Below are 27805 nucleotides of genomic sequence, written 5' to 3'. Positions count from 1 at the left end.
TGCCTTTTCTAAAACCAGCTTGAACATCAGGAAGTTCACGGTTCACGTATTGCTGAAGCCTGGCTTGGAGAATTTTGAGCATTATTTTACTAGCATGTGAGATGAGTGCAATTGTGCGGTAGTTTAATGGTGAGCAATTTCTCCGGAAGAAAAAAACTGATCAAAACCTTTGGATTTGGATGACTTCTTGTTCCAGATTCCCAGCTGTATTTGTACAGATTTGGTTGCAAACAGGAACAAGAATTGTCTCTTAACTCTCAAGTAGAGCCTTGGAACTGAAGGCTCTTTGGAACTCGGTCTCTTGCTCACTAAACTTTGTGTTTTCAGACCCCTAAACCTGGGTATGTTATCTTCTCAACTCAAATGGCTGCTCTTGCTTGCTTGCTGCCTGGGACGAGTGGCCGTGGCCAGCATCATTAGAGTTTGACTAATCCCTAACTTCAAGCTTTTCAGTCTTTTGGAAGAAGAATTCAAGACAGTAGAACTGGTATTGATAGTGTTTTGAGTTGGAGTTTTCCACAGCTGATGACACTGGAAGAATCTCCCATAGGAAGCTACCTTAGCAGACACTAGAGTTTCGCCTTTCAGTTTACACATGTGGTGAGGTACTTTTGGCTTCTGTTTGAGCTGGTTGCCTCATTTTGGTCGTGTAATTGCTTTCTCCGCAGAGACAATGAATGGGGAATTCTCCCTAAGGTCAGCATTTAATTAATTGCCGCGCTCTGGCTGCTATAGTACTCCAGGCATCGATCTTATTAAAATTGCCTGGAGATTGCCAGCAGGTTGAAAATCCGTCTTCTGTGACAGCCTGGAGTCATTGAGTTGAGTGGGAGGTGCCTTGCTCAGTTTACAATCTCCGTGGGCGCGGGACTTATCCGAAGACTGGATTGGGCCTTTCCCCTGTCTATCATCGGAAGGCTCTCCGCCCCCGACAATCTTACTGCAGGATTTGGAAGCTGAGCACCGCCTTTGAAATCTAGGGGAGTGATGGGCGGTAAGTGTATTTCTCTCCTTATTGGTTGGCTGATGTGTCAGTCGTACACCGCTCTGCTACCATTGGCGGGAAGGCTCCAGGCCGGTAGCGTGGACACTGTGCTGCCCACTTGAAAGCTACGATCAAGGCGCGTGACGTCCCAGACTTTTGTTGTTGGGCTTTGGGCCTCATTAATTATTCATTAGGTACTTGAACGAGCTGTAGCGATTGGTGGCCGAGAGGGCCGGTCAATTGTTTCTTAGCTAGAGATACGTGTCACCCTCTACGCGGCGGGAGAAGTTTCGCATAAATTATTCTGATAAGGTTTTGGGGGCGTGACCGCGCATAGATTAGGCAAATAAGCTGAGGAGGGAGGGGAGGCCGGCTACGAATTAGCCTAAGTTATTAAAGATGGCGGCGGAGCGGAGTCGCTCCCCGATGGAGTCGCCGGTCCCGGCCTCTATGTTCGCCCCCGAGCCCAGCTCTCCGGGGGCGGCCAGAGCCGCTGCGGCTGCCGCCCGGCTCCACGGGGGCTTCGACTCGGACTGCAGCGAGGACGGCGAGGCGCTCAACGGCGAACCGGAGCTGGACCTCACCAGCAAGGTAGGCCCCGGGCGCCGGCGGCTGAGGGGACAGGGCACTGAGGGGGAACCGGGCGGTGGGCTGAGCCGTCTCTGGGGCGACGGCGGGGGCGGGAGGGGCCAAGCCCGCCCACCTGTAAGTGCGGGACGCGCGGCGGGCTCCCGGGCTAGGGGCGGCTCCGGCTGCCTGCGGGCACCGCCGTCCTTCTCTGGTGGCGCCCACCCGGCCTCCCCGCCGTCCGGCTCCCGCCGAGATCACAACCCCTCGGCTCCGCCACGTGGAACGCGGGCGCCCGACGCCGGCAGCTGGCCGCGCAGTGGCGGTCCCCACGCGGTGCCGCCTCCCCGGAACATCGAGAGGGACTCTCTCCGTGGACTGTCCACGGCAGCCGAGGGTCGAAGGTGGCTCTGGTAGGGCGAGCGCGGGAGGATCAGGTAGTCCAAGGGGGGGCCGGGAGGCAGCTGCGGCTCTTCCTGGTGTCGAGAAAGGCAATATTAAGTAGTCACTCAGTCAAGAATGTCTCCTTTAGAAATCCACCCAAAACAAAAGTGAAAGATGGGCATGACCCATAGTTTCGTCTTCTGGGAATGGAACCTTATCTTGTATGACTGGAATAATGAAGGACGTTTTAGATCGTGTTTTCTGAGCTTTTGCGAAGGTGGGCAGGATTTTAAGGGCTCAACCTTCTGCTTGGCGTTGGTGGGGGCGGGGATAAATAATTAAGTATAATTTGGGACTGGCGTTTTGAAGGTTCCTAACGTTGCTAAAGGAAAGAATGCTAGCTTGGGAGTCGGACTAGGCTGGGTTCCCTTTTCTGCCCTGCCAGTTAAAAAGGCTCTGTGACCTTGGGAAAGTGTCTTAACCTCTCAGTTCTCCAGCTTTATCATCTTTTTTTAGTACAAATACGTAGTAAAAATGAGAAACGTATGTAAGAAATCTACTACACTGCCGGTTACTTACTATTCAGTAAATGTTTGAAGGGAATTGAAGGAACTGATGATTCTCTGTGCAGATTAAATAGCAGCTGATGCAAGACAGCACACCCATCCCACCTCCTACCTGTTGTTGGATACTAACAATAGAGATGTTTAATGAGTTTTGAAAAGATTTGTGATTTTTTAGTCTGTGGTGACAAAACTTCATGAAACTTGATCTAAACTGGAGAGAACTTTCTTGAAACCAACAGCTCTCTCCCTCTAGTCTCCACTGAGCGCTTAGAAGCCAGCACTCCAGCTTAGCACAGGGTCCTCTCTGGTGCCTCTAATGCCATAATGAGGCTGGCCAGGTTCAAAGAGAGGGTGATCAGGGGAAGTGTATGAGGCAATGGGACACAATGCAGAAGACCCAGCACCTAGGTTCAAAGTACAGGCTCTGATGAGTCAACTCAGGAAATTGTAAGAGATGCACTTGACTTGGAAGCAGATGAACTAGATGTCAGTTCATGGCCAAGGTGCTGAAGAAGCCTGAAAACAGTGGGAAATGGCCCAGCAGAGTTGCAAACAGATTTATTTCCTGACCAACTTATTTAATGTTCTAGGGTAGGGAGGTGTGTCTTCATCATGAAGCTGAGGAAGTCTTTCTCATTATTTTAAAGACACTATGTAAATTAATATTGATGATATTGAAAAAAACTGATGTGATGAGAGAGAAGAGATAGGTTAAATAGACTGATTCCTGAGGGAAAGATTAGAAGCTGTAAGTGTATATATTTGCCATAGTTAAATGTGGGGATGGACATAAGACTCTGAGAGCTTCCAAAGAGAGAGAGAATTAGTGAATTGCAGTATCTAGTTTCATTTAGGAATGACTGGGTGGAGAAAACTGTAATTACCACTTATTGAGCTGTGGAGTGGATGCTTTACATGTTATCTTATTTGGTCTTTACAGTGGCCCTAGGAGGTAGGTAATAGTATCTCCGTTTTGTAGACTAAAAAAAACTGAGACTCAGAGGTTAAGTTCTTTGTCCAAGGTCACATATGACAGTTAGAGAATGGGATTTGACATGCCTGTTGGTAAACAGCCTCCCCAAATAAACGGTTGATATTTTAATGTTATTGGCAGAAATTCACAAAATGATGGTGTTGATACCCATCTTAGAGGTAAAGGTGTTTTGTTGATAAAGATAAATCTTGCAGCAGTTTTTACTGCCCATTCCTAAATAATCAAGATAGCCAAGGCAAGATGGAACAGAATTCTTATGTTGTTATGGGAACCATTGGCCTTGGATGGAGAGCATGGTAGTATATGAGATCCCTGTCCTGTGAATTGCAAGCTGCAGGTAGAAGACCTTGGCATGTAGGTGTAAAGCACTGCTCATTAATTTCTGCCTACAATGCCACATTGTCAGTCCCTGTGGCTCCTGCCCCTCGTGTTAAGCAGCAGGAGGCAGGCTGCTCACACCCTCTTTTCTGTGGATTGGGGTTCGAACAAACTCATAAGGCCTTGAGCTCAAAGGCTATTTGAGGAGAGGCAAAGAGGCCATGAGAGGGCTGCGAAGCTAGTTTAGATCAGGGCGCAGTGGGGTTCAGTCAGGGTCTTTGGTCAGGCTATTGATCTGCTTTGGCTGTGGTGCTCTTCTAGTAAGTGTGGTCCTAAGGCTGTTGGTTTCTCTTCTAGCTGGTTCTAGTGAGCCCTACATCAGAGCAGTATGACAGCCTACTTCGGCAAATGTGGGAGAGGATGGACGAGGGATGCGGAGAGACCATATATGTCATTGGGCAGGGATCAGGTGAGCATAGTTTTCCTTTCACTTTATATTTAAAAACATTATTTAGAGCACATTTTCCCTCTCTTACCAACTTTTCCTGTTCGTGTGTCTCAGTTGCAGTGATTCTTTAGTGTCTGCAGAACTGTTTGGGAGAATGTGAAAGTACAACGTGATAATGTTAATTCCCACCTTAGTGGTCCTAATGTGCTTGACTTTAAAGATTCACTTTCCAAGAGATTTTACAGAAGCTTCGTTTCTGCTTCCAGTACCCTGCATTTGCATAAGGTGTGATGAAGCACAGAGCAAGGAAACTTCTTGTCTGAGATAATAGAGTAAGTCACAATTAGGTCTAGAATTAAGTCTTCCCTAGGTAGTTCTAGGTCTTCCCCTCCAAGTCTGATTTACCAATCCCATTGCTGCTTGTTGCCTGCTTAGCAGAGAACCTCTGTGATACTTCTTGATGTCAGCAAGAAAAGGACATCCAGAATTCTCTCTTCAGCAAGGCTGCCTTGCCCTGGTCCACACTGACCATTCAGTGGGAATAGCTGTGAGATCCTATCACATATGTAGGCTTGTTGCCATTCTGGAAGAGACTTGTTATTGCCCTCTAGCCCTCTTATTCCACTTTAGGGGCCCATTGTTTTAGAGGAAGGCCATCCCCCTGACAGAATCCCAGATTATATCCTGGGCTTCCCACCCCCGGTCATTGCTAGTTTATACTCTCAATGCAAAGCCTGCTTACTTTTACCTTCATTTAGACATTATCTTTGCTAAAATGGCAGCTGGGCTTGTTTAACAGTTATCAGTTTAGCCTGTACTAGATCTTGTCTGTGGTCTTTGCAAGTTTAAGTAGGCCTCCATGCATCGTTAAAGGACTAATTCTCTTCACTGAATGTAGCTTTTTATAAAGACAGGTAATAATTCTTTTACAGTGTGAGTCTAAGATGGTAGAAATCTCAAAATCAGTTTTGAACTGTTTGACAAATATCTATTAAGTATCCTTCTAAGGTCTTGATACTGTTGCAAAACACTGGATACTTATAATCTGTCCTCTGTCCTGAGAAGGAAAGATGGCATATACATAATTAACTTAGTAGAAAACAGCATTTAGAAATGCTGCAAAATTGACGCAAGGAAGAAGGGTTTGATCTCCCAATACTGCTCTGCCTTCCTTTGAAATGTTTCTCATGTTTATCCTTTCCTTTCTGTCTTTGCTGCCACCTCCCCAGTTCCAGGTCTTATCACTTTAAAGAAGGCATGGTGAGAGAGATAGGCAAAGCAGGAGGTTCATGTCGAGAGAGAGATGGTCAGCATTGTCAAGTATTACAGAGACAGCAGGGAGAGTTAGGTTCAGAAAAAGCCATTCCATTTGGTGACTAGGGGTTCATTGGTAGCCTTTTGAAAAGCCTTTGTGTCACATCTGGCCTGCTGTAATAGGATGAACCACTCAAAGATCACTTCAAACATATAAAATTGAAGAAAACCACATCTAGGTCAATTCTGACAAGTCTTGGGACTGGTTGTTGAAGATGCAGATTCTTAAAGCTCAGTTGAGTTCAACTCTGCGACCCATGGACCCTAGCCAGCCAGGCTCCTCTGTCCATCAAATTCTCCAGGCCAGAATACTGGAGTGGGTGGCCATTCCCTACTCCAGAGGATCTGCCCAACCCAGGGATTGAATCCAGAGAAGGAAATGGCAACCCACTCCAGTGTTCTTGCCTGGAGAATCCCAGGGACGGGGGAGCCTGGTGGGCTGCCGTCCACTGGGTCGCACAGAGTCGGACACGACTGAAGCGACTTAGCAGCAGCAGCAGCAGCTCCTGCATTGCAGGCGGATTCTTTACGGTTGGAGCCACCAGGGAAGCCCTGTAAAGCCCCCACTGCTCCCTTATTCTTTAATATGAACTCTTAGTGAACTTTACCAGACCTTGATGGCTCACAGTTAATTAACCCTCCCATGGCAAAGCATAAGAACAAACATTCATTAACATGTATCTTACACACCCAAGCATTATCTTGGCATCTACCAATTGGATACTATTAGATTCATAGTGACTCCTCTTGCCTGGAGAATCCCAGGGACGGGGGAGCCTGGTGGGCTCCTGTCTATGGGGTCGCACAGTCGGACACGACTGAAGTGACTTAGCAGTAGCAGAAAAAGATTACAACTAGTTAAACAAGTTCAACTTCAAATGGAAGACTGAACTAGATGCAGAGCCCCAGGGGTCAGCTTCATCTGTATTTGGTGCTTCCCCTCTGTTTACTGCTTCCTTCATCTGTAAAATGGGGCTAATGGTACCACCACCCGCACCGCCACCCCCACCTCAGAGAAATTTGTATAGATAAATTAGGTTATTAAAAAATTCTAAGCAGGGTGGAGGATTGTGCTCTTTAAATATACATTCTTAAGACTGATATTAAAAGGAGGCACCATGATTAGTTAGTTCAAGTTCTGTAGTTAGGTCAGGTTCTGGAACCTGGCAGGTCTGAGTTTGCCTTACGGGTTCTTTCCCTTGCCTTAAAATGGAGATAATAATAGAATCTAGCCCGTGGTGTCATGGTGAGGATTAACACTTGGCATATAGTAAGCACTATATAAATGCTTAGCTAGTATTAGTAGTTAGTCATTTTTTAAAGGTTCCAGGTTATACTGATTTACCATGAGATCTCTTTCAAAAAGAACCTTGTTCATTCCTCAAATATTAAATCATGACTTTCTAAGAACTAAGTACTGCATTAAAAGTTCAGGAAATGTGGGAGGAGTATTATAAGTTTGTGGCAGGGTCAGAGAAGGCTTAAAAGTCTTTCTGAAGGAGGAGGTGCCCGATGAGTGAATTCTAAACGATGAGTAGGAGTTTCCTAGATGAGTGGAAGCAGTAGTTAGTGAGCCAAGAAAGCCACAAGCACAGAGGCATGGAGGCATTGTGATTGTGGAGTTTTTGGTGGATCAGAGGTGATTCAGTAAAGTGGCAATGAGGGTGAGATTGGGAGTGTCAGGAAGGGACACTGGACAGGTAGTCAGGGCCCAGCTCTGCGAGTCTTTGAATGCCACACCAAAGCGTTTAGACTTGTACCCTAAAAGTATGGGGACCCCCTGCTGCATGTTGAGCAGGAGGGTGAGTCAGGAAGCAGGACTGAAATCTGGCTCGCTTCCCGCGAGGCTTAATATGTGGCCCTTAGTGATTGGACCTCTGACTTTTCTCCTTGGCTTTTTTTCCACTCCTACCAAGTGAGGACATGCTGGAGAAGGCTGATGTGACTGGGGGTATTTTCAGTCACAGAATACTGGGAGCCCTGGATGGATAGCTGGGAGCCCTGGATGGATAGGTGACGCTATTGATTGCCTCCTGGTGTGAGATAGAACCTGAAAGCATTACTTTTCAATGTAACAGAAGCAGAAAAGGTTGGATAGAGTTTGGGGATCTGGCCAGAATGGCAAGGCAGCCAGCCTTCTCTCAGGAACAGTTCCAAGCCCTTCTCTACTCTAGAGGATTTCCAGAGCTTAGTTGGCCATGCATTTAGAAGCTCCTTGACCCAACTGCTCCCTCTTTGCTCATTTGTTTTAGCATTTTGCAGACATTTGCGGACTTGGTATAGGAAAGGCACCCCTCATGGAGTGTCCAGGGATATTTGAGATACGGTCCTTATCCTCGAGATGCTTGCGTATAGTGAGTGAAGACACATCCAAAACACTATTCGTGGTAAATTTCATAAGGGAGCAGAATGGGTAGGCTTTTGACAAGTGAAGATGTGCTGATTGGCTTTCCAGGGTAGGAAATACATGAGCAAAGGTGTGGAGCTGGCAGAGTGCAGAAAACATGGGGGATGGTGACTGGGCCATCTGCACTGGAACAGAATATAGGAGGGCAGGATGGGAAAGGCGTGGAGTAAATGATGGACACCTCTAAGGAATTAGAACTGGACACTGCTGGACCTGGGGAGCCCTTCCAAGGTTTTGACTTGAAAGTGACAATGTCAGAGCTGTGTATTGTCTAGGAACTCGAGCTTGTGCATCTATGCAGGATGGGTTGGAGGAAACAGATGGGATTTGTTAAGACCAGTTAGGGATCTTGTGATGATTCAGGTAAATAAGGGCCTGAATCAGGCTGGTGACATTGGACTGGCAAAGAAAGGAGAGCAGGAACAAGGAAAGCTAGACTTGGCAGGACTAGAGAGATGAGTGTTAATCTTGGGTGACTGGAAGGATAGTGGTGTCATCAGAAACAGGGAAGGCAGGAGGAGGAACTGGTCTGGCATTAAGGGGAGCCGTTGCCAAAGGAACAGGCTCTAGGTGTGGAATCAGAAGACCCATGGCCCCTCTGCTCCCTCCCAGCTCTGAGACCTCTGGGTTCTGTGTACCCCAATACTAAATGGGAACAGTAGTATCTAACTCATAGGGCTACAGGGAGGACTGAAATGCTTTGTTAATGCTGTTAGTTTTTGCGCTGTTGTTTAAAAAGGGAGTGGATAGAGCTCTGGGAAGAGGACTAGTTATGAATGTTTTTTTTAGTTTTCAAATGACAGTGGAAGCCATAGAATATCCAGATAGTCGAGGGGAATGTTCAAGGATAGAGAAGAGGGCCACTGACCAACTACTGAAAAAGGCTGGCATCTAGGGGCAGGAGCAGGAAGAGACAGGAAAGGAGATAGAAGGAGGAACCAGAGGGTGGGAGGTGAAGCAGGAGAATCTGGGGGACTTCCCTTATGCTCTAGTGGTCAAGGCTTCGAGCTCCCAGTGCAGGGGGCACTGGTTTGATCCCTGGTTGGGAAACTAATCCCACATGTGGCAAGGCATGGCCAAAAGTAAATAAATAAAAAGAAAAACAGAGTTCGGGTTATAGGCGAGCAGAGTGGGAGTGAGGTGCTTCAGTCAACAGAGGGACGGTGTCCAGTGGCGTTGACTCTGCAGGGCTTGAGAAAAGGACTTTGGATGAGGGGGTAGAAGGTGTCTGCTGACTTGAAAGCCAGTTTTTTTCCAGAGGCATCAGATCAGTGAGTAGGTGGTGAGGAGGTGCAGTCACCAAGTGTCCTCTGGCGGGGATGGCAGCACGATACATTTGCTGGGCGCAGGGGGAGAGGTGGATCTCCTTTAGTTTAGGAATGGCTTGAACTTGTTTGTAAGGGGAGATGTGGAAGCGGATGAGAGGAGCTGCAGGGTCTTGGGAGGCAGAAAAGAAAAGAGGTGGGGCACATGCTGCGGGTGAGCCCAGGGAAGGAGCAGGGGTGCTCTCGGGGAGACAGGCTGGAGGAAAGCGGAGGCAGCTACTGTGGGAATTAAGTGTGACTCTGTGTGGGAAGCACCTGACCAGATTGTCAGACAGTAGGCACTCCATAAATTACTGGTTGATTGGTCCTTCCTCCCTCATCCTAAGCTCAGACTCAGTTTTTCCAGCTCCTTGCTGGACATTTCACCTAAGCCACCTCCATGAAAAATCTGTCCCTAAAGCTGTTCGTAAATTCTCTCCCCATTTTCCTGTGTCTCCTGTCCTTGTCATCTCTTGACTGTATTATTAGAATTCCTTCCTAAACTTGGCTCCCTGTTTCTGGTCTCTCGCTTGCCAGCACACACTTTACACTGCTGCTCAAGAGATCTTTCTATCCCACAGTGATCTGATCATGTTACTCCCCCGTGTAACCACCAAGGCTTCCCTCCCTGGTATATGTGTGTGTTGCTGCTGTGTGATGTTCACCTGCCTGACCATTTCCACCTGTCACGTGGTCTCCCGCCACTTGACATCCTGCTCCCCAGCACACCAAGCTGCTTCTTGGTCCCTGAATGTGCCGTGATCTGCCGGGCTCCATGCTTTGCTCTGCTGCCTATCATGTCTTCCCTCCTTTCTCTGCAGGCCTGTTTTTCATGTTTGGAGTTCCAGCTTGAAGTCAGCACCCTGCAAAGCTGTGTTCAGCTTCCCTAGGCAATGCTAGTTGCTCATGCTTTACATTCTCTTTGTACTGTTCTGTAGTACAGTACTCAAGCAGTATGGCAATTAATTAATTTCCTGTCTCTCCCGGCTGGGCTGTGAACCCGCCAAGGGCACCTGTATTCCCAGTACCCAGCATGAGACTTGGCATGAAACCTGGGAGAGTCTCCGTGATTACCATTGAAGGAATTAATGACTGCCCTGCTTAATGGGGAAGCCCTGTTACTTATGAACTCCACACGTGCCCGAGTGTCAGAAGTGTCAGGTAGAGAGAGAGCCATGTCCTGCAGTGCCCAGGGTGGGGCCCTGGTGACGGGTGGTTAACTGGCTGTCTTGGTGGCAGCTGATGTGTGGACTCTTGTCACCAGATGGGACTGAGTACGGGCTGAGTGAAGCTGACATGGAGGCCTCCTACGCCACCGTGAAGAGCATGGCAGAGCAGATAGAGGCTGATGTCATCCTCCTGCGGGAGCGGCAAGAGGCCGGGGGCCGTGTGCGCGATTACCTGGTCCGAAAACGAGTAGGAGACAATGACTTCCTGGAAGTCAGGTGAGGGGCCCTGAACAGTTCCAAGTCTCCTGCAGCATGACCTTGGGGTCCCGGGCACCACAGAGAATGGTGATTGAGCCTTTGACACCGGGCACACTCACTTCATCCTTTTGCTTCCTGAGGCCTGAAAAGAGTGTCCAGTGACATCAATGGCTCCATTCTATGTTTCCATACTTTTTCATCTTTAAATCCTCCCATTTGGAAAGAGTGGGAGGGAGGCCAGCCCTGCGTTCTGTGGCCACTTTGTGGGGGTACTTGCTGTCCCCTCAGCCTGGGAGGCTAGAAACCAGGGTCATGGAGGAGAGCATCGTGTGCCCCTCTTGGCTTTAGGGCTCCTGTCGGGGAGCTCAGTTCCTCCTGAGTAACATTTTAGTCCCTGGGTACAGCTCCAAGAGCATTCCCAACGTGCTCACCCATGACTCAAAGGAGCAGAGAACTGGAGAGGCTCAGGGGTGAGCCCGTCCCTACAGGTCCAGTTGCTGGAGTTCACTTCACTCACCTACGAACTCTCACTCACCCACCAACTCTCACACAAATGTATGGGTTTGTGTACACGCAGGGTAGCAGTCGTGGGCAATGTGGATGCTGGCAAAAGCACGCTTCTGGGGGTCCTGACACACGGGGAGCTGGACAATGGGCGAGGCTTTGCCCGCCAGAAACTCTTCCGCCACAAACATGAGATTGAGTCGGGTCGCACCAGTAGCGTGGGCAACGACATTCTGGGCTTTGACAGTGAAGGAAATGTGGTAAATAAGCCAGACAGCCACGGCGGCAGCCTGGAGTGGACAAAGATCTGTGAGAAATCCACTAAGGTGATTACCTTCATCGACTTGGCCGGCCATGAGAAGTACCTGAAGACCACTGTCTTTGGCATGACCGGCCATTTGCCTGACTTCTGCATGCTCATGGTAAGTGAGGTGCTGCTGAGGAGGGCGGGGGGCTTCGGCTCGGCTCCTGGGATGTGGTGGTATGCAGGTGTTTACAATTGTTCTGAGACAGGAGCCTTTTGGTTTAGGGCCTTGAAACCGGATAAGAACGACAAGTGTTGCAAGGGTGCCCGGTCTTCTCAAGGGTGTACCTTGATCTTTCTGCTAGGTGAGGCCAGGAAGAGATCCTCGAAGAGAAACCAGGGTGTCATCTGCAGACCTCTCTTATTTTTCAGAGAGGTGTAGAGGAGGCTTCTCCCGGGGCGTTTCTTACTACCTTCTGAAAGGAAACACCTCTGGAAGGTGTTTCCTCCTAGGGTCGGGCTATTTTTGAGGTGATATTGGGCAGCACTCTCAGAGATGGGGCAGCCTGGGGACGAAGTGGAGGCGAGAGCACGGACAGCCACTGAGGGGCTAGTAGGTGGTCTCTTCTGAGCCTGGGACTGGTGTCCGCCTCTCCCAGCTACTTGTTGAGAGGCTTCTGTGTGCCTGGCATTGTGCCAGGCCTGAAAATAGAGCTGTGAACAGGCTGTCCTGAGCGCCCATAGAGCTCACAGTCTGGTGGGAATAGACTTTTCAGCACCTCACCACGTGGATAAACTGAAGAGGGAAGGGAGCAGAGGCTTCTGGGCTGGATCACGTTGTGAATCCCGCAGTTGGGTCTCTTGGATCTTCCTGGCCAGAGGGTAGGAGTCTGTGAGGCCCACAGCCTTGGTCACGACTTCACAGCTTTCACAGAGTGCAAGCAAGCTGGTTTTCCTTTGGCAAATCCTTCTCAAAGCCCTTCCCCATTTCCCAGTCCCTCCAGCTGCCTGTATTAATAAGTATAGTAAATGAAAGCATCTGTTCAGCACAAACTTGATCAAGTTGCCCAGTAAACAGGTTCTCGGGCACATTCTCTCCAGACTGGAGAGCAAAGAGAGGCAGAGCATATGTGTGAACACTAGTCAGCTCTCTGCCCAAGGTTCTTAGGATCTCAGTGTGGTTTCATCTCCTGTATCTTTGGACGTTGCAGAGGACCCTTACCAACCTTGACTGGCCAAGGAAAGCTGCTCTTCCCGAAGGGGTTTTAGAGGAAGAGCGTAGAGTGTATTTGGGGCAGTTGATGGATTAAAATTAAGGGTATAGAAATCAGTTTAAAATGAGTGTTTTTCTAACTGAGCTACAGTTAGCTAGTGTCAGTCACTTTGTGACCCTATAGGCTATAGCCCTGCAGCCTCCTCTGTCCGTGGGATTTTCTGGACAGGAATACCAGAGTGGGTTGCCATTTCCTTCTCCAGGGAATCTCCCCAACCCAGGAATCAAACCTGGGTCTCCCACATGGCTACAGTGATCAGTGGACATGTCTTCACCCCAGATGAGATGTTATATATTATTTAACTTTTAGGTCAGGAGCTAAATACTAAAAATCTCTGTAGAAAACAATGAAATACTTGATTATTGTTTCATGGCAGTCAATTTCAAAAAAAAAAACAAAAACCAAAACCTTGAAAATACAGAGACAGCAGAGAGAGAGCATTCTCATATCCCTCTTGGAAGAAGAGAAGCAGGTCTGGGTAGGTTAGGAAAGGTGGTGGGAGGGATGGGAAGATTTAGGAGGAAGATGGTAGAGAGGTCGTGGTGTAGTCAGAGGGAACGTGTGTGGGACATCTGTGTTGGTGGGGTGATAGCTCCCCTGGGAACTGTGATGACCAGTGAGAGCATCACTTAAAAACACTCTGGAATGTATGAAGGCCTGTATAAATATGTCATGGCAATTTTAACCTTATTTTGTTTTAGTGAGTAATACATGCATATGGTACAAAAATTAAAAGGTACCTAAGGACTTTAGAGGCTTTCCACTTTAGAGTGAGAAGTCTCTCTCCTGCCTCTGTTCCGTTTTCTCCGGAGGCAACCAGTACAGCCAATTTCTTATACATCCTCTAGAGATATTTTGTAATCATACCAGCAAACGTGTGTATATTGAAAGTAGATTATATTATAGACATCGTGACTCTTCACCCCAAATGCCTCTCACAGGTCCTAAAATACTTCAGTGCACAGTCTGCTACTGTTTTTACACCCAAGAAGATGAACAAGAGTGCACTAATATCATACAGTATATAGTCTAAAAGTGTTTACATTATCTCAGATGTTCCCTGGGATGTCTTATAGCTGGTTTTTTTCAAACAGTGATCTAATCACCACTCTTATACCACCTTGCTTTTCTCCCCTTCAAACATATCTTAGAGAGTACCCCATATCAGTGGAGAGGAATTTCCTCTTTCTTTTGCAGGCACACTTGTGCATGTGCATTAATTCATGTAACTGGCCTTTATGATACTTGGAAATGTTTATTATAGGAAGGAATGACAACAGTAGTAACAGCGGCTCTTGCCTGAAGGCCTAATCCCTGCTAGTTCCGTGTGGCCCTTTAACACGTTTGCTTATTTAAACCTCAAGTGAACCCTTTAAAGTGAATATTATTCTCCTCCCATTTTATACATAGGGTAACTGGGGGCCAGGGATGTTAAACTGAATCCACTTTGATGACTCTGGACAGTTCTTTTCCCAGACTGAGTTTGTCTTTTTTTTAATTGCCTCCAAGTCTCAGATTTTGACAGGCCATCTTGTTATATGGGAGGTTAAAGTGGTCTGTGCCCAGCCCAGCTTTCAGCTACAGCTGTTTGGTTTCTGGCCAAAGACTTGCGGCCCCTGTGTTCTGTTCTGATAGTAGCCTCAAAGATGAGAGTGCTCTCTTCCCTCAGCCTTCTTTGAGCCCCTGTGCCCACCAGCAGCACTTTCTGTGCCCCTTGTCCTGATAGTCCTTTCTGTGTTGGGGCAGGTGGGCAGCAACGCTGGCATCGTAGGGATGACCAAGGAGCACCTGGGCTTGGCGTTGGCCCTCAACGTGCCTGTGTTTGTGGTGGTCACCAAGATTGACATGTGTCCTGCCAACATCCTACAAGGTAAGTGCAGGCGGCAGCAGTCTGTGGCACAGTCACCCACGGTGGCTCCTTGGTGGTCTGCAGCCTGGGATCTTCTGCTTCCTTGTACTGTGCGTAGACCTTGGCCTGAATGTCCACCAGCCCAGAGACTTCTGCTTCCTCCCTGTTTGGCTCTTGGTCTGAGCACAGCCTGGAGTTACCTCCTGCTCATTGTTCCTTCTAGTTACAAATGCAGGATCCTTGAAGGCCCTAATCTGGCATCTCTTTTCAGATGGTTCTAGGCAGAAGGGGTTGGGTTTTACCATCTAAGCTGGGCATATATGGAGACATTTGGGCAGAGTCTGATGGTCTTTTGCAACCAAAGGCTTCAAAACAAAGTTGCAAGACTAGGCTAGAGATGGTGGGAGAGAAGGATCCTTCTGGAGGGCCTCATAAGGGATTCTGCAGGTGTCTAAACATCCAGAGATCCTCTTGTCAGATGAATTTTTTCCCAGGAAACAGAGCATTCTGGGAACAACACTGTCCTTCTCATGGACCCCCAAGTCACTTGCGTATAGGATGTGAGTCTTCTAGAGACTCTGGAGAAACCTGACAGGTTTCAGACCTGTGGCCTGAGCACACACTCCCCATCAGTCTCCTCCTACTCTGGCAAGCATTCACCCAGTTTTGGCCCTCCTTCTCTTCTCCAGGCATTATGGCATTTAACACTGTGCATCTGTCTGTCTCTTGCTGCGTCAATAATGAGTGGACCTGTCTTGCCTTGGAAGCCTGGCCAAAGAGAAGGCTGTGTCCCCCTAATTTTGTTCCATTTCACCCTTTAAGAAACCCTGAAGCTGTTGCAGCGCCTGCTGAAGTCACCAGGCTGCCGGAAGATCCCTGTGCTGGTGCAGAGCAAGGATGATGTGATTGTTACAGCCTCCAACTTCAGCTCTGAGAGGTAATGGGTAGGGAGCAGTCTCTTGGGCACAGACACAGAGATTGGTTGAAATAGATGATTCTGCTCTCAGCGGTGTTGCTCAGGGGCTGTATGAGGTGACCCAGATTGTGAGGTGCTGGCCTCACTGAAGTTGGAGTACTAGCTGAGACTTCAGTGTCCTTATCTGTGAAATGGATATTATCTTCTTCATAGGGCTCTTGTAAGTGTTGACAATGATGTATGTAAAGCACTTAGCACTGCGCGTGGCTGATGTTTGATAGATACACAGCCATTTTTATAACTGTTTCTATTGACTTTTTTTTTTTAACATTTTATTTTTTTTTTTAATTTTTATTTCTATTGACTTTTAAAATAAATATATTTTATTTATTTGGCTGCACTGGGTCTTAGTTGCAGCATTCCGGATCTAGTTCCCTGACCAGAGATCAAACCCAGGCCCCCTGTATTGGGAGTGCAGAGTCTTAGCCACTGGACCACCAGGGAAGTCCCTAATTTTTTTTATACTGTTGTTTCTCAAAAGCTCTCTAATCACAGATGAGTTTTGGCATTTACTCATTAGCATGTCCTTTGATTCTAAAAATATATATATATATTTTTGGCCGTGCTGGATGACTTTTGGGCTCTTAGTTCTCTGACCACAATTGAACCCAGGCCAGCAGTGAAAGTGGTTGACTGCCAGGGAATTCCTTGATTCCATAAATATTTATTGGATGTTTGTTCTGTGCTGGGCTTTTCATTTAGGCACTGAGGACTCAGAGTTGACTTGGGCACAGTCCTTGTCTTCAGGGTGGTCGGCTCCTTGGTCAAAGATAGTCTCTTGGTAGTAGTGAATTTTGTTGACTCCACTTCTTCTCCCGTGGTCTTGGGGCTGTTTGCTCCAGGACCCAGAGCAGCCCGACATTTTGGCCTTTCTCTCTGCCCTACCTCTGTCTTTAGTACCACCAGTTGGCCAGCAGAGGGGGTACGTTTCAGTTGGCCCCATTTCAGTTCATTCATTTTGTTGAGTGCCTGTTCTGTACAGTCCTTATTCTAGATGTAGCAAACGTGTAATTCCTGATCTTGAGAAGTTTGATTAACCATGGATAGCAGATAGGCAGGAAACTATTATATATAGAATGGATAAGTAGCAAGGGTCTACTGTGTAGCATATTCAGTATCCTATGACAAACCATAATGGAAAAGAATATAGAAAAGAATATATATATTGGATATATACGTAGGTGTATAACTGAGTCACTTTACAGAAAAATTTAGCACTGTAAATCAACTACTATATTATATTTCAGTGTTTTTTTTTTTTTTTAAAGTTTTCTGAAAGTCGGAGTCAAGGGTACCCATCTGGGAAGGATTCTCTGGAAGGAGGCGGCATTAGAGATGGGCTATTCATACTGAATACAGTTCCCTGATGAGAGGATTTAGTAGTTGGATAAGAGGGAAGGAGTCCAGGCAGGCAGATTAGAGTGAACAAGTGCATGGGAATGAAAAAAGCTTTGAGGAGAAGGGAGGATTCGCCAGTCCAGCTGGAATACAGGACTCTGAGAGAAATAAACTGATAGGGGTGTCGGGAGGAAGGATTCCGGCTGGTATCTCATCAGTGGAGAGTTGGTTAAGGGTTTAAGGATGTGTGCTGTAAGAAGAAGGGGTACTCACGAGCTCCCGGAATAGGGCAGTGGTGCCAAGACAAGAGAGGAGGGGACAGATTTCAGGGACAAAATGGTGTAAGGAGACGAGGCCTCAGGCACGGGTTGGTGGGCTAGGCGGGGCCTGGGAGGCCAGTGACGGCGTGGTGGGGGCACCCTCAGTCACGGCAGCCGTGTCTGAGGCCTCCTGCTGCTCCTCCCTGCTCAGGCAGGCGCTCACCACGGGTGCGCCTTTCTTCCTCTGTCTCCACACCGCACCCCCACCAGGATGTGCCCGATATTCCAAATCTCCAACGTCACAGGTGAGAACCTCGACCTGCTCAAGATGTTCCTCAACCTGCTCTCCCCTCGCACCAGCTACCGGGAGGAGGAGCCTGCCGAGTTTCAGATTGACGACACCTACTCCGTCCCGGTGCGTGCGTTTCAGTGGGCCGAACAGGGCTGGGGCGCTGAGCGGTGCTTCTCCGGGGCTGTTGGGGCCAGCTTGTGCTGCGGATGGACTCACTGGGCTGGGGTCTTCTCGGCAGGGTGTGGGGACCGTGGTGTCTGGGACGACACTGAGGGGCCTGATCAAGCTGAACGACACGCTGCTGCTGGGCCCAGATCCCTTGGGTAACTTCCTGTCGATTGCTGTCAAATCCATCCATCGCAAGCGCATGCCTGTCAAGGAGGTGCGCGGGGGCCAGACTGCCTCCTTCGCACTGAAGAAGGTGAGTGTGGAGAGAGCTGCAAGCTCCCTCGGGCTCTGCGTCACGCTGGGCTCTGACTCATCTCCAGCTCTCAACAGCTGCTCTGCAAGGCAGGGAGTGCTGACCTCACTTTTACAGATGAGGAAACTGAGGCTCAGAGAGCCTGAGTGACTTGTCAGGGGAGCATACTGGGACTTGAACCCAGGCCTGCGGCCTCCTGAGCTCTGTTCCTCCACACAGTGTCTGGCCGTGGTACCCTGCACCAGGGGTGAGGTCAGCTGGGGGCCTGTCTGCTGTGCAGAGGGTCTTTCTACCCGGGGCTATTGAGGTCTCTTGCAGATTCTCTTGCCATTCAGCTTTCAGTTCCTGGGGCAGGGGACTGGGGTGACTGCTGGCTCCTGGGTCACCCACTTTTCCCACCAAACAAATTAACCAGCAAGGCCAGACTTTCTACTTTCCATCAGTCGTATTGTGCTTACCCTATTTCTCCCACTTGAGTACTTGCCTATCTTTGCCCTTTTGCCACTCACTTAATTCTAGCCCATCCACAAGGTCTGGCTGAAATGACACTTTCTGACTGAAGTCTTGCCTGATCCCCCCCAGTAACTCCCCCCTGACAGAGCCCTAAAGTCTGCCTGGGACAGTCTGCCCTAGAAAGCTGGTGGTTCAGCGCAATGAGAGGTCAAGGCCCTGTTGGTCCCAGTTCTCAGAGGGACTCCTGCCCCGCCACACCAGGGCATGAAGCCACAGGGCATTACTGTCCCTGAGGTCTGGGGTTCCCTCTTGTTTTCAGATCAAGCGCTCATCCATCCGGAAGGGCATGGTGATGGTTTCTCCACGCCTGAATCCCCAAGCTTCCTGGGAGTTTGAGGCCGAGATCCTGGTCCTTCACCACCCCACCACAATCAGCCCGCGGTACCAGGCAATGGGTAGGTGTCAAAGGGCACTGCCAGCCGGAAGTCCCCGGCTCCAGCAGCCCTCACCCCAAAGTTTCAGCTGCAGCCAAGAGTCAGGTCTCTGTCCTGTTTAGTGACGCCATCCCCTCTGTTCCACCTACAAGCTGTAGCCTGTGGTCTGTTCATTCTTGCAAACACTAACCGAGCGCTGGCTCTGCGCTGGGCACTGGAGCTCGGACCTGCCCTCAGGGACCTCACACTCAGTCCTTTAGCAGACGTCTGCCAAGCACTGCTGTGTGCCAGGCAGTGATGCTAAGGTGCTGGGGGACAAAGACAAGATGGGTGAGGGCACTGCCATCAAGAAGCCCAAAGTCCAGAGAAGGCATGCATACCAGCAGAGTGCCTGTGTTCAAGAACTAGGACGGTGGGTCCAGGGACCAGCGGGGTCTATTAACTGGAGGACAGTGGGAGAGTGTGAGGCAGGATCAATCTGAGAGCAGGCCTCCAGCTCACTTAGCCACACTTGGCCCCTCCAGGTTTAGCCTGCCACATAGCTCGAGCATGGTTCATGGTTTCACTCACTGCCTCCCCTGCCCTGAGGCCCCTGGGTGGCTCAGGCCTCTGCTGACCTCCTGGCTCCCTTGGCAGTGCACTGTGGGAGCATCAGGCAGACGGCCACCATCCTGAGCATGGATAAGGACTGTCTGCGCACTGGGGACAAGGCCACCGTTCATTTCCGCTTCATCAAGACCCCTGAGTACCTGCACATAGACCAGCGGCTGGTGTTCCGGGAAGGCCGCACCAAGGCCGTGGGCACCATCACTAAGGTATGGCCGGGCAGACCACCTTGCCTGCCTGCAGGAAGTGCCGGGGGCTTCCAGTTCTAGCCTGTGAGCATAGCATGCTCTTCTCGAGAAGCCCTGTGAAATCTTACCAAATGCCATCTGCTCTGCTGCCCTGAGGGGCATCCCTAGACCTCCTGTCCTTCTGGGCTTTGGTGGCGACCCCGGTGGAGAGAAGGTGGGGTTGAGGCATGGCAGTCGTCAGTAGGAGAGAATGGTGGGAGAATTTCCTGGCCTAGGCAGGGTCAGCTTCTGAGAAGCTGGGCACAGGCTCCAGTGGCCTGGCTGGGGCAGTGCCCTTACAGTAGTGGGTCCAGTTGGAATGAGTGCTGGCCAGCATTGGGGCATAGGCTCAAGCTCTTTGTGTCCTGGAGCCCGCCTCATGCCCCCTGCAGACTTTATCCGTGGCCTTGAGTAGGGGCCCTTGAGAAAGTGGTCTGATCCCTGCTCCATAGAGCCTGTCTGAGATCTTGGAATCAGGCTCAGGCTTGCTTTCTTTCCAGAATGGCCTTAGGGCCATTCGTGTGACCCTGGGCCTGAAGTGTGTGTTGGGGAGAGGGGAGGATCGTGTCCTTGAAGGCCCCCTTGCTTCGGACTGGCTGAGGGTTGGGCTGAAGCTACTAGCACGTGCTCTAGTGCCCTTGGGGGTGCAGCCGGGCCTGTTCCCTGCTTTGAGATTGAACTGGGATCATCAGGGAAGGCTCTGAGTCAGTGCTTCCTGGGTGGTAGCTCTTAAGAATTCTGATGGCAGCACTCCAAATGCTTCCAGCTCCTGGAGACTCACTTGGTCTCTTTGGGAAGCCTGAAATGAAAACTTGCCCCAGACTTTTGTTCCATGAGCAGCAGGAGATACAGTTGATGCTCAGGGCAGGCTGGACCCCCTGCCTGGGAGCTGAGCTGAGTAGCAGATGCTGGGGTTCACAGATTGTGGGAAGAGCAGCCAGGGTGGGGAACAGCCTGGAAGCCTTCTGGGCTGGGTGGAGACCGCTGAGACATTGGCCCCGACCATGGCAGCCCGAGTGCACTGAGGGGAGAGGGCATCTTGCCACCTTCCAGCCCCTTCCTGCCTCGCCCAGGCCCTCCAGGCCAGGGGTGGGAGGTCCCTGGGACCTCGGGCTGGGGCGGGAGCAGTTGAGCCCATGTCACGGCTGGCAACTCCAGTCTCACTCCCACCCCCTTGGTTCTGGCAGCTCCTGCAGACCACCAACAACTCCCCAATGAACTCCAAGCCCCAGCAGATTAAAATGCAATCAACGAAAAAGGGTCCCCTGCCCAAAAGAGAAGAGGGGGGCCCCTCTGGAGGGCCCACAGTGGGGGGCCCCCCACCAGGAGATGAAGCTTGCTCCCTAGGGGCCACCCAGCTGGCTGCATCCAGCAGTCTCCAGCCACAGGTGAGTGCTTCCCCGGCCAGTCCAGCCCCTGACCACCTCAGGCGGGCGGGGGCGAGAGTTGGGTGTGGAGGTGACTCACAGAAGAGCCCAGGCAGCCTTTGCCAGCCTGCCGTGTCCTTGAGTTCCTCGGTGGGTGTTTCCCACACTCCAGGCCTGTAAGTGTTCTCCAAGTGGGAGCTTTTGGTCTCTTAAGGTAGTGTTTTTCAAACTTGAGATGTGGCCTACGTAAAGTCAACTTAATGAGTCAGACCAGCATTTAGTTTTAATGAAATAGAATTTAAAAATGTCAGACTTTCCCTGTTACAATAAGAGCGAGTGGTGTGTGTGTAAGAATACAAGTGATGTGTGCACACTGCAGCCACGGGTGTCCGAAAGATGCTGCCTTCAAGGGTCCTTCTGGGCCCCTTCCCCGACGTGACGTGAGGGGTGGGTGGCCTCGGGCCCCGGTCAGTGTGGCTCTCACTCAGAACCTCTGGCCAGCTCTGGGCCCTGGAGTCGTCTCCTGGCACCCCCACATTGCTCCTTTCCAGAGTCTTCCCTGACTCCTCTCTGGAGAGAGAGCTTCTGCCTGGACCCCTCCTTCCTGCTCTCCCCCCACCCTCCTGTCGAGTCTCCTCTCTGCAACCTTTGCACGCTTTCCCTTTGCACCTGTCAGCGGTGGCACGTGTTTGCTCCTGCCCCCTGTGTGCCCCCTGAACTGCTCCTCACACCCTAATCACTGGGACCCACCGCCTGCGAGGAAGGCAGGGTGGGCGCCGGCTCCATCTCAGACAGCCGCTCGCTCAAGGGCGGCCCCCGCTTCCCACGGCCCCTCTGTGCCCTGTGCTGCCCCGGGCCCAGCGGGCCACCGCTTCTCAAGCTCCTCCTTCTCTCTTTCAGCCCAAGCCCAGCAGTGGGGGCCGGCGACGGGGGGGCCAGCGTCACAAGGTGAAGTCCCAGGGGGCCTGCATGACTCCCGCCAGCGGCTGCTGAGTCTCCCCGGCCCACCTCCGCCACCCGAGGGAACCTAGTGCTCTGGCCCCGGCTCCGCCAGAGGGACCAGAGCAGCCCTGGCGCCACTCGCCATCCCCCGGCCGCACCCGGAGCCTCATCATTCCCCCCACCCCCATTTTCCAGGGGGGCTATAATTTATAAGCTGAGGAAGGTGGCCAGACTTCCAGAGAGGACTGGCCATCTCCCACCCTCCTCCCTGCCTTCTTCCTCACTCACACCTCTTTTGTACATCCGGGCCCTTAGTTTTTATTCTTTTTATTATATATCTATCTCTCTATCTAGTGTGCGTGTGGTTGTGTGTGGGGATGTGTGTCTGAGGTGCAGGAGTGCGGCCGTTCAGGGCCCTGGGCGTTTTTCTTCTTTTTCCTCTGTGGCTGGCCACCGGCCTCCAGGAGCTAGCTGGCTGCCTGTCCGTGCGTCCGTCTGTGTGTGTCTGTGCGAACCTTCTGGGGCTGTCGGGCTGACGCGCCCTGCCTCCCCTTCCCTGTGTCCATTCTCTGCACCTGGAGCCGCCTCGGGGCTGCGGGCGTCCAGGTGGGAGTGTCTGCTGGTACTGGAGTCCTCCTTCCGGCTCTTGGGGATCTTAGCAGAGCCAAGAGTGGTGGTTCCCTAGTCTCTTTCTCCCTCTTGTTCCCCTTGAACCCCCAAAAAGTTAATGCCAAAAGCTCTTAAGCTGTAACCTGTAGATGTGTGGAGGGTATTGGCGATTGGATTGTAGGGTCCTCCTTCCCCCATCTCTGACCCTCGCCCTTGACCTAGACAGCTGATGGCTTTTCTTGCCCCTCCGAGACAATCTTCTGTTTGCCTAGCTGACTGGGGTGACCCCTCCTTGGCCGATTCTGTCACGGTAGAGGCTCTCGCCTTGTCCTTCCCATGGCTGCCTCCTGCCTGGACCTGGACTCTGAGTCTTGTTGAGCCTCGGGCCACTGAGGACCAGGATTGGGGGCTGCCTGCTCAGGCTCACACTCAGCAGCCCATCTTTTTGGTGGGGGTGCCGGCTGTTCCTCTGAGCCAGGCAGGGTCAGAACCCCTCCTTGCCCACATCGCCCCAGCGTGGCTGCTACAGGAACACAAGAGTGAAGGGCCCGAGCCCCAGATTGGGAAGCTCTAATTGGAGTACAGGGAGGGCAGGTAGGAGGTATTAACAAGATTCTTCCAGACCCATCTTAAGAGTATTAAGCCCTCAGGAAGAATCATTGCCTGGGGTGGGAGTGGTGTTGCCCAGGCCAGAGGGCAACATGGGCCCCGAACCAGCCTGGCCTGAGCTGTGGACTAAGCCCTCACTTCAGGGTGGACTTGTGGGCAGAGCTGTGTTCTTTCTCTAGCCTGGGACACCCACCTACCTGGCTGGGTCCTTCCTCAGCCTCACCTCCCCTCTGTCCCCAACCCTTCACCACTCCTCCTGCGTCCAGACCACTGGTCCCCTCTCCTCCCCTCCTTCTAACTATTTCTAGTTACCACTTACCTGTGGCCATGGACCGACCAGACCAGCACACAAAATAAAAGTTTGTTCCAAGTTGACGGTGTCGTGTTCCCTGCCCAGCCCCTCCAGGTGGAGGTGCTGCCACGGGGACCTCCATTGCTTTGCCTGCCCTGGAGCCCCGGCCGCAGGCGGGGTCTGTAGGAGCCCAGTCTCCTGCCAGGCAGGCGTGGCTTCAAGAACCCAGGCTTCTCGGCCAGCAATGACCCAGGACCAGCTGGCATCCTCTGAACCTCAGCTTCCTCATCCACAGCGAGAGAGGTGAATGCCTGCATCAGGTTGTGAGGATTCAGCGAGAGAAGGAGCATGAGGTCCCGATGTGCCCAGCATGTGGGAGGTACCCGGTGAGTGGTCACCGCGTGGCTTCTCACCCACGCTGGCTCCCAAGTCCATAGCAGAGTCCACAAGCTGGGTCACAGGCTCCAAAGGAGAAATGTGGCACGGACTCGGCTCTGCTGTGCGGCTGGGACCGTGCCAGGCATTTCCCTCGCTTCATATTCTTTGACATTCGCAGCTACCATCTGTGAGGGAGGTGGCGCTAATGACATCTTTCCAGTTAAGGAGAACTCGGAGCAGTTCCCCCAGCCCCCAGCCATTCCGGTCACCCGCTCCAACATGTCCTCTGGCCGGCCCTGGTTCCTTTGTCTGCTGGCTGTTTCCCCTTTGCTTTTTTGACTCTGGTTTTGCTTAGAGGGGCCCTGCCCAGTGGTGCCTTCATAGTGGGAGTTCCAGGTGGAGTAGCAACGCCTGCTCTCGGTTCCCATGGCAGGTGCTGTGGAATTTCATGTGGGACCTTGAAACAGGCAGAACCACATTTGGTTGGCTGTCTCTTGCGTCTGTGAACATAACCACTTCCTTTACATTTAGACGCTATGGCTTCCACCCTGGCCTCTGCCTTCACTCAGGTCAGTCTTATCTCTGTGGTCACCGGGCCCCCACCTGCTAGCCAGGGGACTGACGGCAGCATTTTACTGTCGTTGGCTGGGACTGCAACGGTCCTGTATGAGTCTCAGCCCTACGCACTGTCTATTTGGAACAAACCACCAGCCCTTTCATAGCTGATGAAGAAAAGTTGTTAATCCAGTCATCTTAAATGGCAAATCCTGACCTTCTGCAATGCAGTTAGCATGTATGGCCTTTTTGAATTCATCCAGGCCCGCTGTTCTGGCCTCCTGACTTCCCCAGCACCAGAATAAGGTAACAGGAACATGCCATGGTGCAGGGAAGAGTAGGTTTGACTGGGATCATGAGACGGACCATGGAGAAGATGGCCAGGTGCCATGGTCAGGATGAGACATATGTTGAGTCCAGATGGGGAACCACCCCTGGCAGGCTGTACCATGAAGGACTCATGAGATTTGAATATGTACAGACAGGCCCCAGAGGGCATGAGCGGAGGCCCTTAGCTCTGTATGTGGTCGGTTCCAGAGACCATTTACTGGTGCTGCTTAGGGATGTGGCCTTTGTTGAAAAATGGTGGTAAATACAGTGCCGGTGTTAAGTGAGACAGGAGGCAATGAAGCAAGCGGCTGCTGAGCAGTGCGCCCTGGGACTGGCTCTGTCCAGGTGTGGAGAGCTGAGGGCTTGAGCAACTGGCCCAAAGCCTTGGGCCTGGCTGTGGATCCCACCCGGCACCCTCTCCTATAGCAGTTCACCCCCAGCTCCTCCCTGCTGACTTGTTCCTGCCTTTATTTTCTCAGCTGTGATGGGGCCCAGCCCTGGGCCAGGTGCCATGGTCAGGATGAGGCGTATGTTGAGTCCAGATGGGGAACCACCCCTGTCACCTGGAGCTGCTCATTGGAGGCACTGAATCTGGGGAGATACATGCAGGCAAGGGCCAGGACCTGCTCCCCGGAACTTGCAAGAGTCTGACTCTTCAGGGGACCTACCTCGTCCCATCCCAACACAGGTACAAGGGACAAGGGTCTAACTCCTGTGGAGGGGGATTGCGACATCAACGTAGACGAGCTGAGTCAAGTGGGTCACTCCTATCTCCTGCTCCACTGAGAGATGCAGGACAAGCCTCCTGCTTCCCGGTGGACATCAGTGGTAGCTAATAAAGCCACCTCCCTTTCTCCTGCCACCGTCAAACCCAGGAGTCACCAGAACAGGGCCAGCCTCGGGTCCCATCTCCCATCACAGCTGAGAAGCCTGGGTTTCTAAAGGTTAGGTTTCTAAAGCTTAGGAGGTAAGCCTTTGCGACATTGTTTTGGCTAAGAATCCTTTCTCTTTTTCCCAAGAGCAGAGTCCCATGCAATGGCCAGATAAGAACCACACCACACACTCCATTAACCCTGGGCATAATTTATTTTTTGCATAGGCATAAATTAGAATCTGGAGATAAAAAAAAAATTAAGAACCAATAGTGCAGCATTTGTGACAGGAGAGCGCAAACAAAACCTGGTTGTCTGGAGGCAGGGGCTGGTGCTGGAACACACAGGGGTCTGTGGGGCCTCTCCTTTGTTCCAGCCACATCTCGGAACTCTTCCAAGGGCACCCACCTACACAGCAGCCCTTCCTGCCCCCTCCCCACAGGCCACAATGAACCACAGAGTCAGAACCAGTGCCCCAGACCCCTCTTGGCAGCCAGGTTACAAGGAACTGCATTCACCCAAGGCCCCACAGAACGGGGCTAGAAATCAAGCCCTTAGCTTCTCGGTTAAAAAAACAAGACCTTGAAAAATATATACACAATAGAGCAGGGCCTGCTGGGTCCAAAAGCTCCCACCTCAGCCCCGCCTCCTTAGCCAACCCCACCCCCACCCCCACCCCGACTGCTCCCCATAGAAAATGAGTCAGAATAGAAACAATGAAGCAAGAGCTGAATGAGCCCCCCAGGGATGGCTTAGGATCAGGGGCCTTATAGGGTGGGGCAGGGCCAACAGTCTACACCACCCCACCCCAGCAACACCCTGAATGTCACTCTCATCGTGTCACTGGGCCACCACAAGAGCCCAGGGAGCTCCATGAACACTGCTGGCTGCCCCCAAAGACAGGTTTGGACACCTACACCCTGGGGGAACGTGGCAAGCTTGCTCTGGGGACTAGGTGGGCCTGAGCAGGAGAGGGGAGCAGAGCGGGCCCTAGTCCCAGCATCAGGAGAGAGAAGACAACTGCTGTCCCCAGCAGAGAGGCTCCTAGAGGCTCCCAGGAGCCAGACCCTCCAGGGTACAAGAAGCCCCTGGCCCACCCTGACCCAGGACACACACAGTGTGCAGAAGCCCTTCAGGAATGCTGTGGGCCTTGGCTGAGGGCACTGGTGTCTGGAGGAGCCCAGCCGCCCTCTCCCAGGAGCTTCGTGCCTGGGGACCAGTTCCGACCTGCACCCTGAGCACCCTCCTCACTGAGGGAGGGGGCACAGCCCAGCTGCCCCAGGCCCTAGCCTGTCTCACCCACAGCTTTGGCACCTGCTTCATCTGCGCAGCTCCCGAGGTGTCAGTCCCTCACACAGGCCAAGGGCAGGCAGGTCTGGTCCACCTTTGCTGGACCACGGGCATCACCCCGCTCTTCCCGCCTCAGTTCCCCACAACATGCTACATATATACACCCTCCCAGGAGGGAGAAGACGCCCAGTGCTTGGCACGCGGAGAGCGAAGAAGGAAGAGCGAGAATGGAGCCTGCTGACTGCTCAAGCCGCCCGTGGCACAGGAAAACCCCACATGTTCTTTCATCTCCACTGCGCCAGGGCTCCTTTCTTGCTCCTGGAAGTCAGTGCGCTTCAAGCGTGTGCGGGGAGTTGGGGGTGCTGCGCACCTAACCCCAGAGAGGGGGCATGGCCGGCAGCAGCACAGAGAAAGCCTAGTGGGCGGGCTCCCCATGCACCCTGAAGCGGTAGATGCAGGTGTACTCGGGGTGGCCCCAGTTAGTCAGGATGCGCAGCTCCACCACCTGATACGTGGCCATTTTAGGATCCTGCAGAGAGAGAAGCAAAGGCTAAGAATTCGCAGACTGGAGGGGAGACGGCCATACCCAGGGCCAGACACCCTCTCCCTCAGGCCTCTGCAGAGAAACCAGACTTCAAAAATCTGTCTTCAGGCCCTGGAACAGAGTTTCCAGCGGGTGGGCCAAGAAGCCCCAGAGGCTTCCGAGGTCCTGCAGGGGCCGAGAATGCACGTTAAGGCTGCGTGAAGCACCCACGGCCACAGAAACACCACCTTACAACTGAACATGAGCACGATGCATCCTGAACTGGGAAAAACTCACAGGAGCTCCTTTTGACCATGAGCAGGACTACCTTTTAGGAGAGTCTGATATATGCTGATGTTGAAAAAGAATTCCTTCACCATGAATTAAGCAGAGTTTCTTTTTTTTGTCAAGTTCCCATCAAGCCTCTGTCCTGTACGCTCGTTTTC

At 51.6% G+C, this 27805-nt stretch overlaps 2 protein-coding genes across 15 annotated transcripts in view; one reads left to right on the top strand and one right to left on the bottom strand.

Annotated features, from left to right (window-relative positions):
- Positions 1-1164: 1164 nt before the first annotated feature.
- Positions 1165-27742, top strand: GTPBP1 (GTP binding protein 1). Of its 6 annotated transcripts, XR_006550326.2 has the most exons (14): positions 1169-1576; positions 4172-4283; positions 10552-10732; positions 11292-11640; positions 14483-14606; positions 15408-15522; positions 17430-17574; positions 17690-17872; positions 18645-18780; positions 19396-19574; positions 20780-20980; positions 23707-23797; positions 24223-24358; positions 25154-27742. XR_006550326.2 is itself a non-coding variant. In XM_006071308.4 (12 exons), the coding sequence occupies exons 1-12, from the start codon at positions 1385-1387 to the stop codon at positions 23595-23597; spliced, it is 1998 nt and encodes a 665-aa protein (XP_006071370.1). In that variant the 5' UTR covers positions 1165-1384; the 3' UTR covers positions 23598-23700. The 6 variants fall into 6 exon arrangements, 3 of the variants coding, with proteins under 3 accessions (XP_006071370.1, XP_006071369.1, XP_006071372.1); XR_328697.4 differs by lacking the exon at positions 24223-24358; XR_328698.4 differs by having other exon boundaries at positions 24223-27742.
- Positions 25742-27805, bottom strand: part of SUN2 (Sad1 and UNC84 domain containing 2) — an 18265-nt gene continuing 16201 nt past the window's right edge. For 7 of the 9 annotated variants that reach the window (XM_044940858.2, XM_044940859.2, XM_044940857.2 and 4 more), the window contains one exon: positions 25742-27365. In XM_044940858.2, coding sequence (XP_044796793.2) covers positions 27252-27365 — 114 coding nt within the window. In that variant the 3' untranslated portion in view covers positions 25742-27251. The remainder of the gene's footprint in view (positions 27366-27805) is intronic. The other 2 variants (XR_006550325.2, XR_006550324.2) reach the window with 1 other exon arrangement.

The sequence above is a fragment of the Bubalus bubalis genome, chromosome 4, assembly GCF_019923935.1.
Source record: "Bubalus bubalis isolate 160015118507 breed Murrah chromosome 4, NDDB_SH_1, whole genome shotgun sequence".
In the NCBI taxonomy this organism is placed as follows: domain Eukaryota; kingdom Metazoa; phylum Chordata; class Mammalia; order Artiodactyla; family Bovidae; genus Bubalus; species Bubalus bubalis.
The sequence above is the reverse complement of the archived record's forward strand: the minus strand, read 5'-3'. Positions and strand labels throughout refer to the sequence as shown.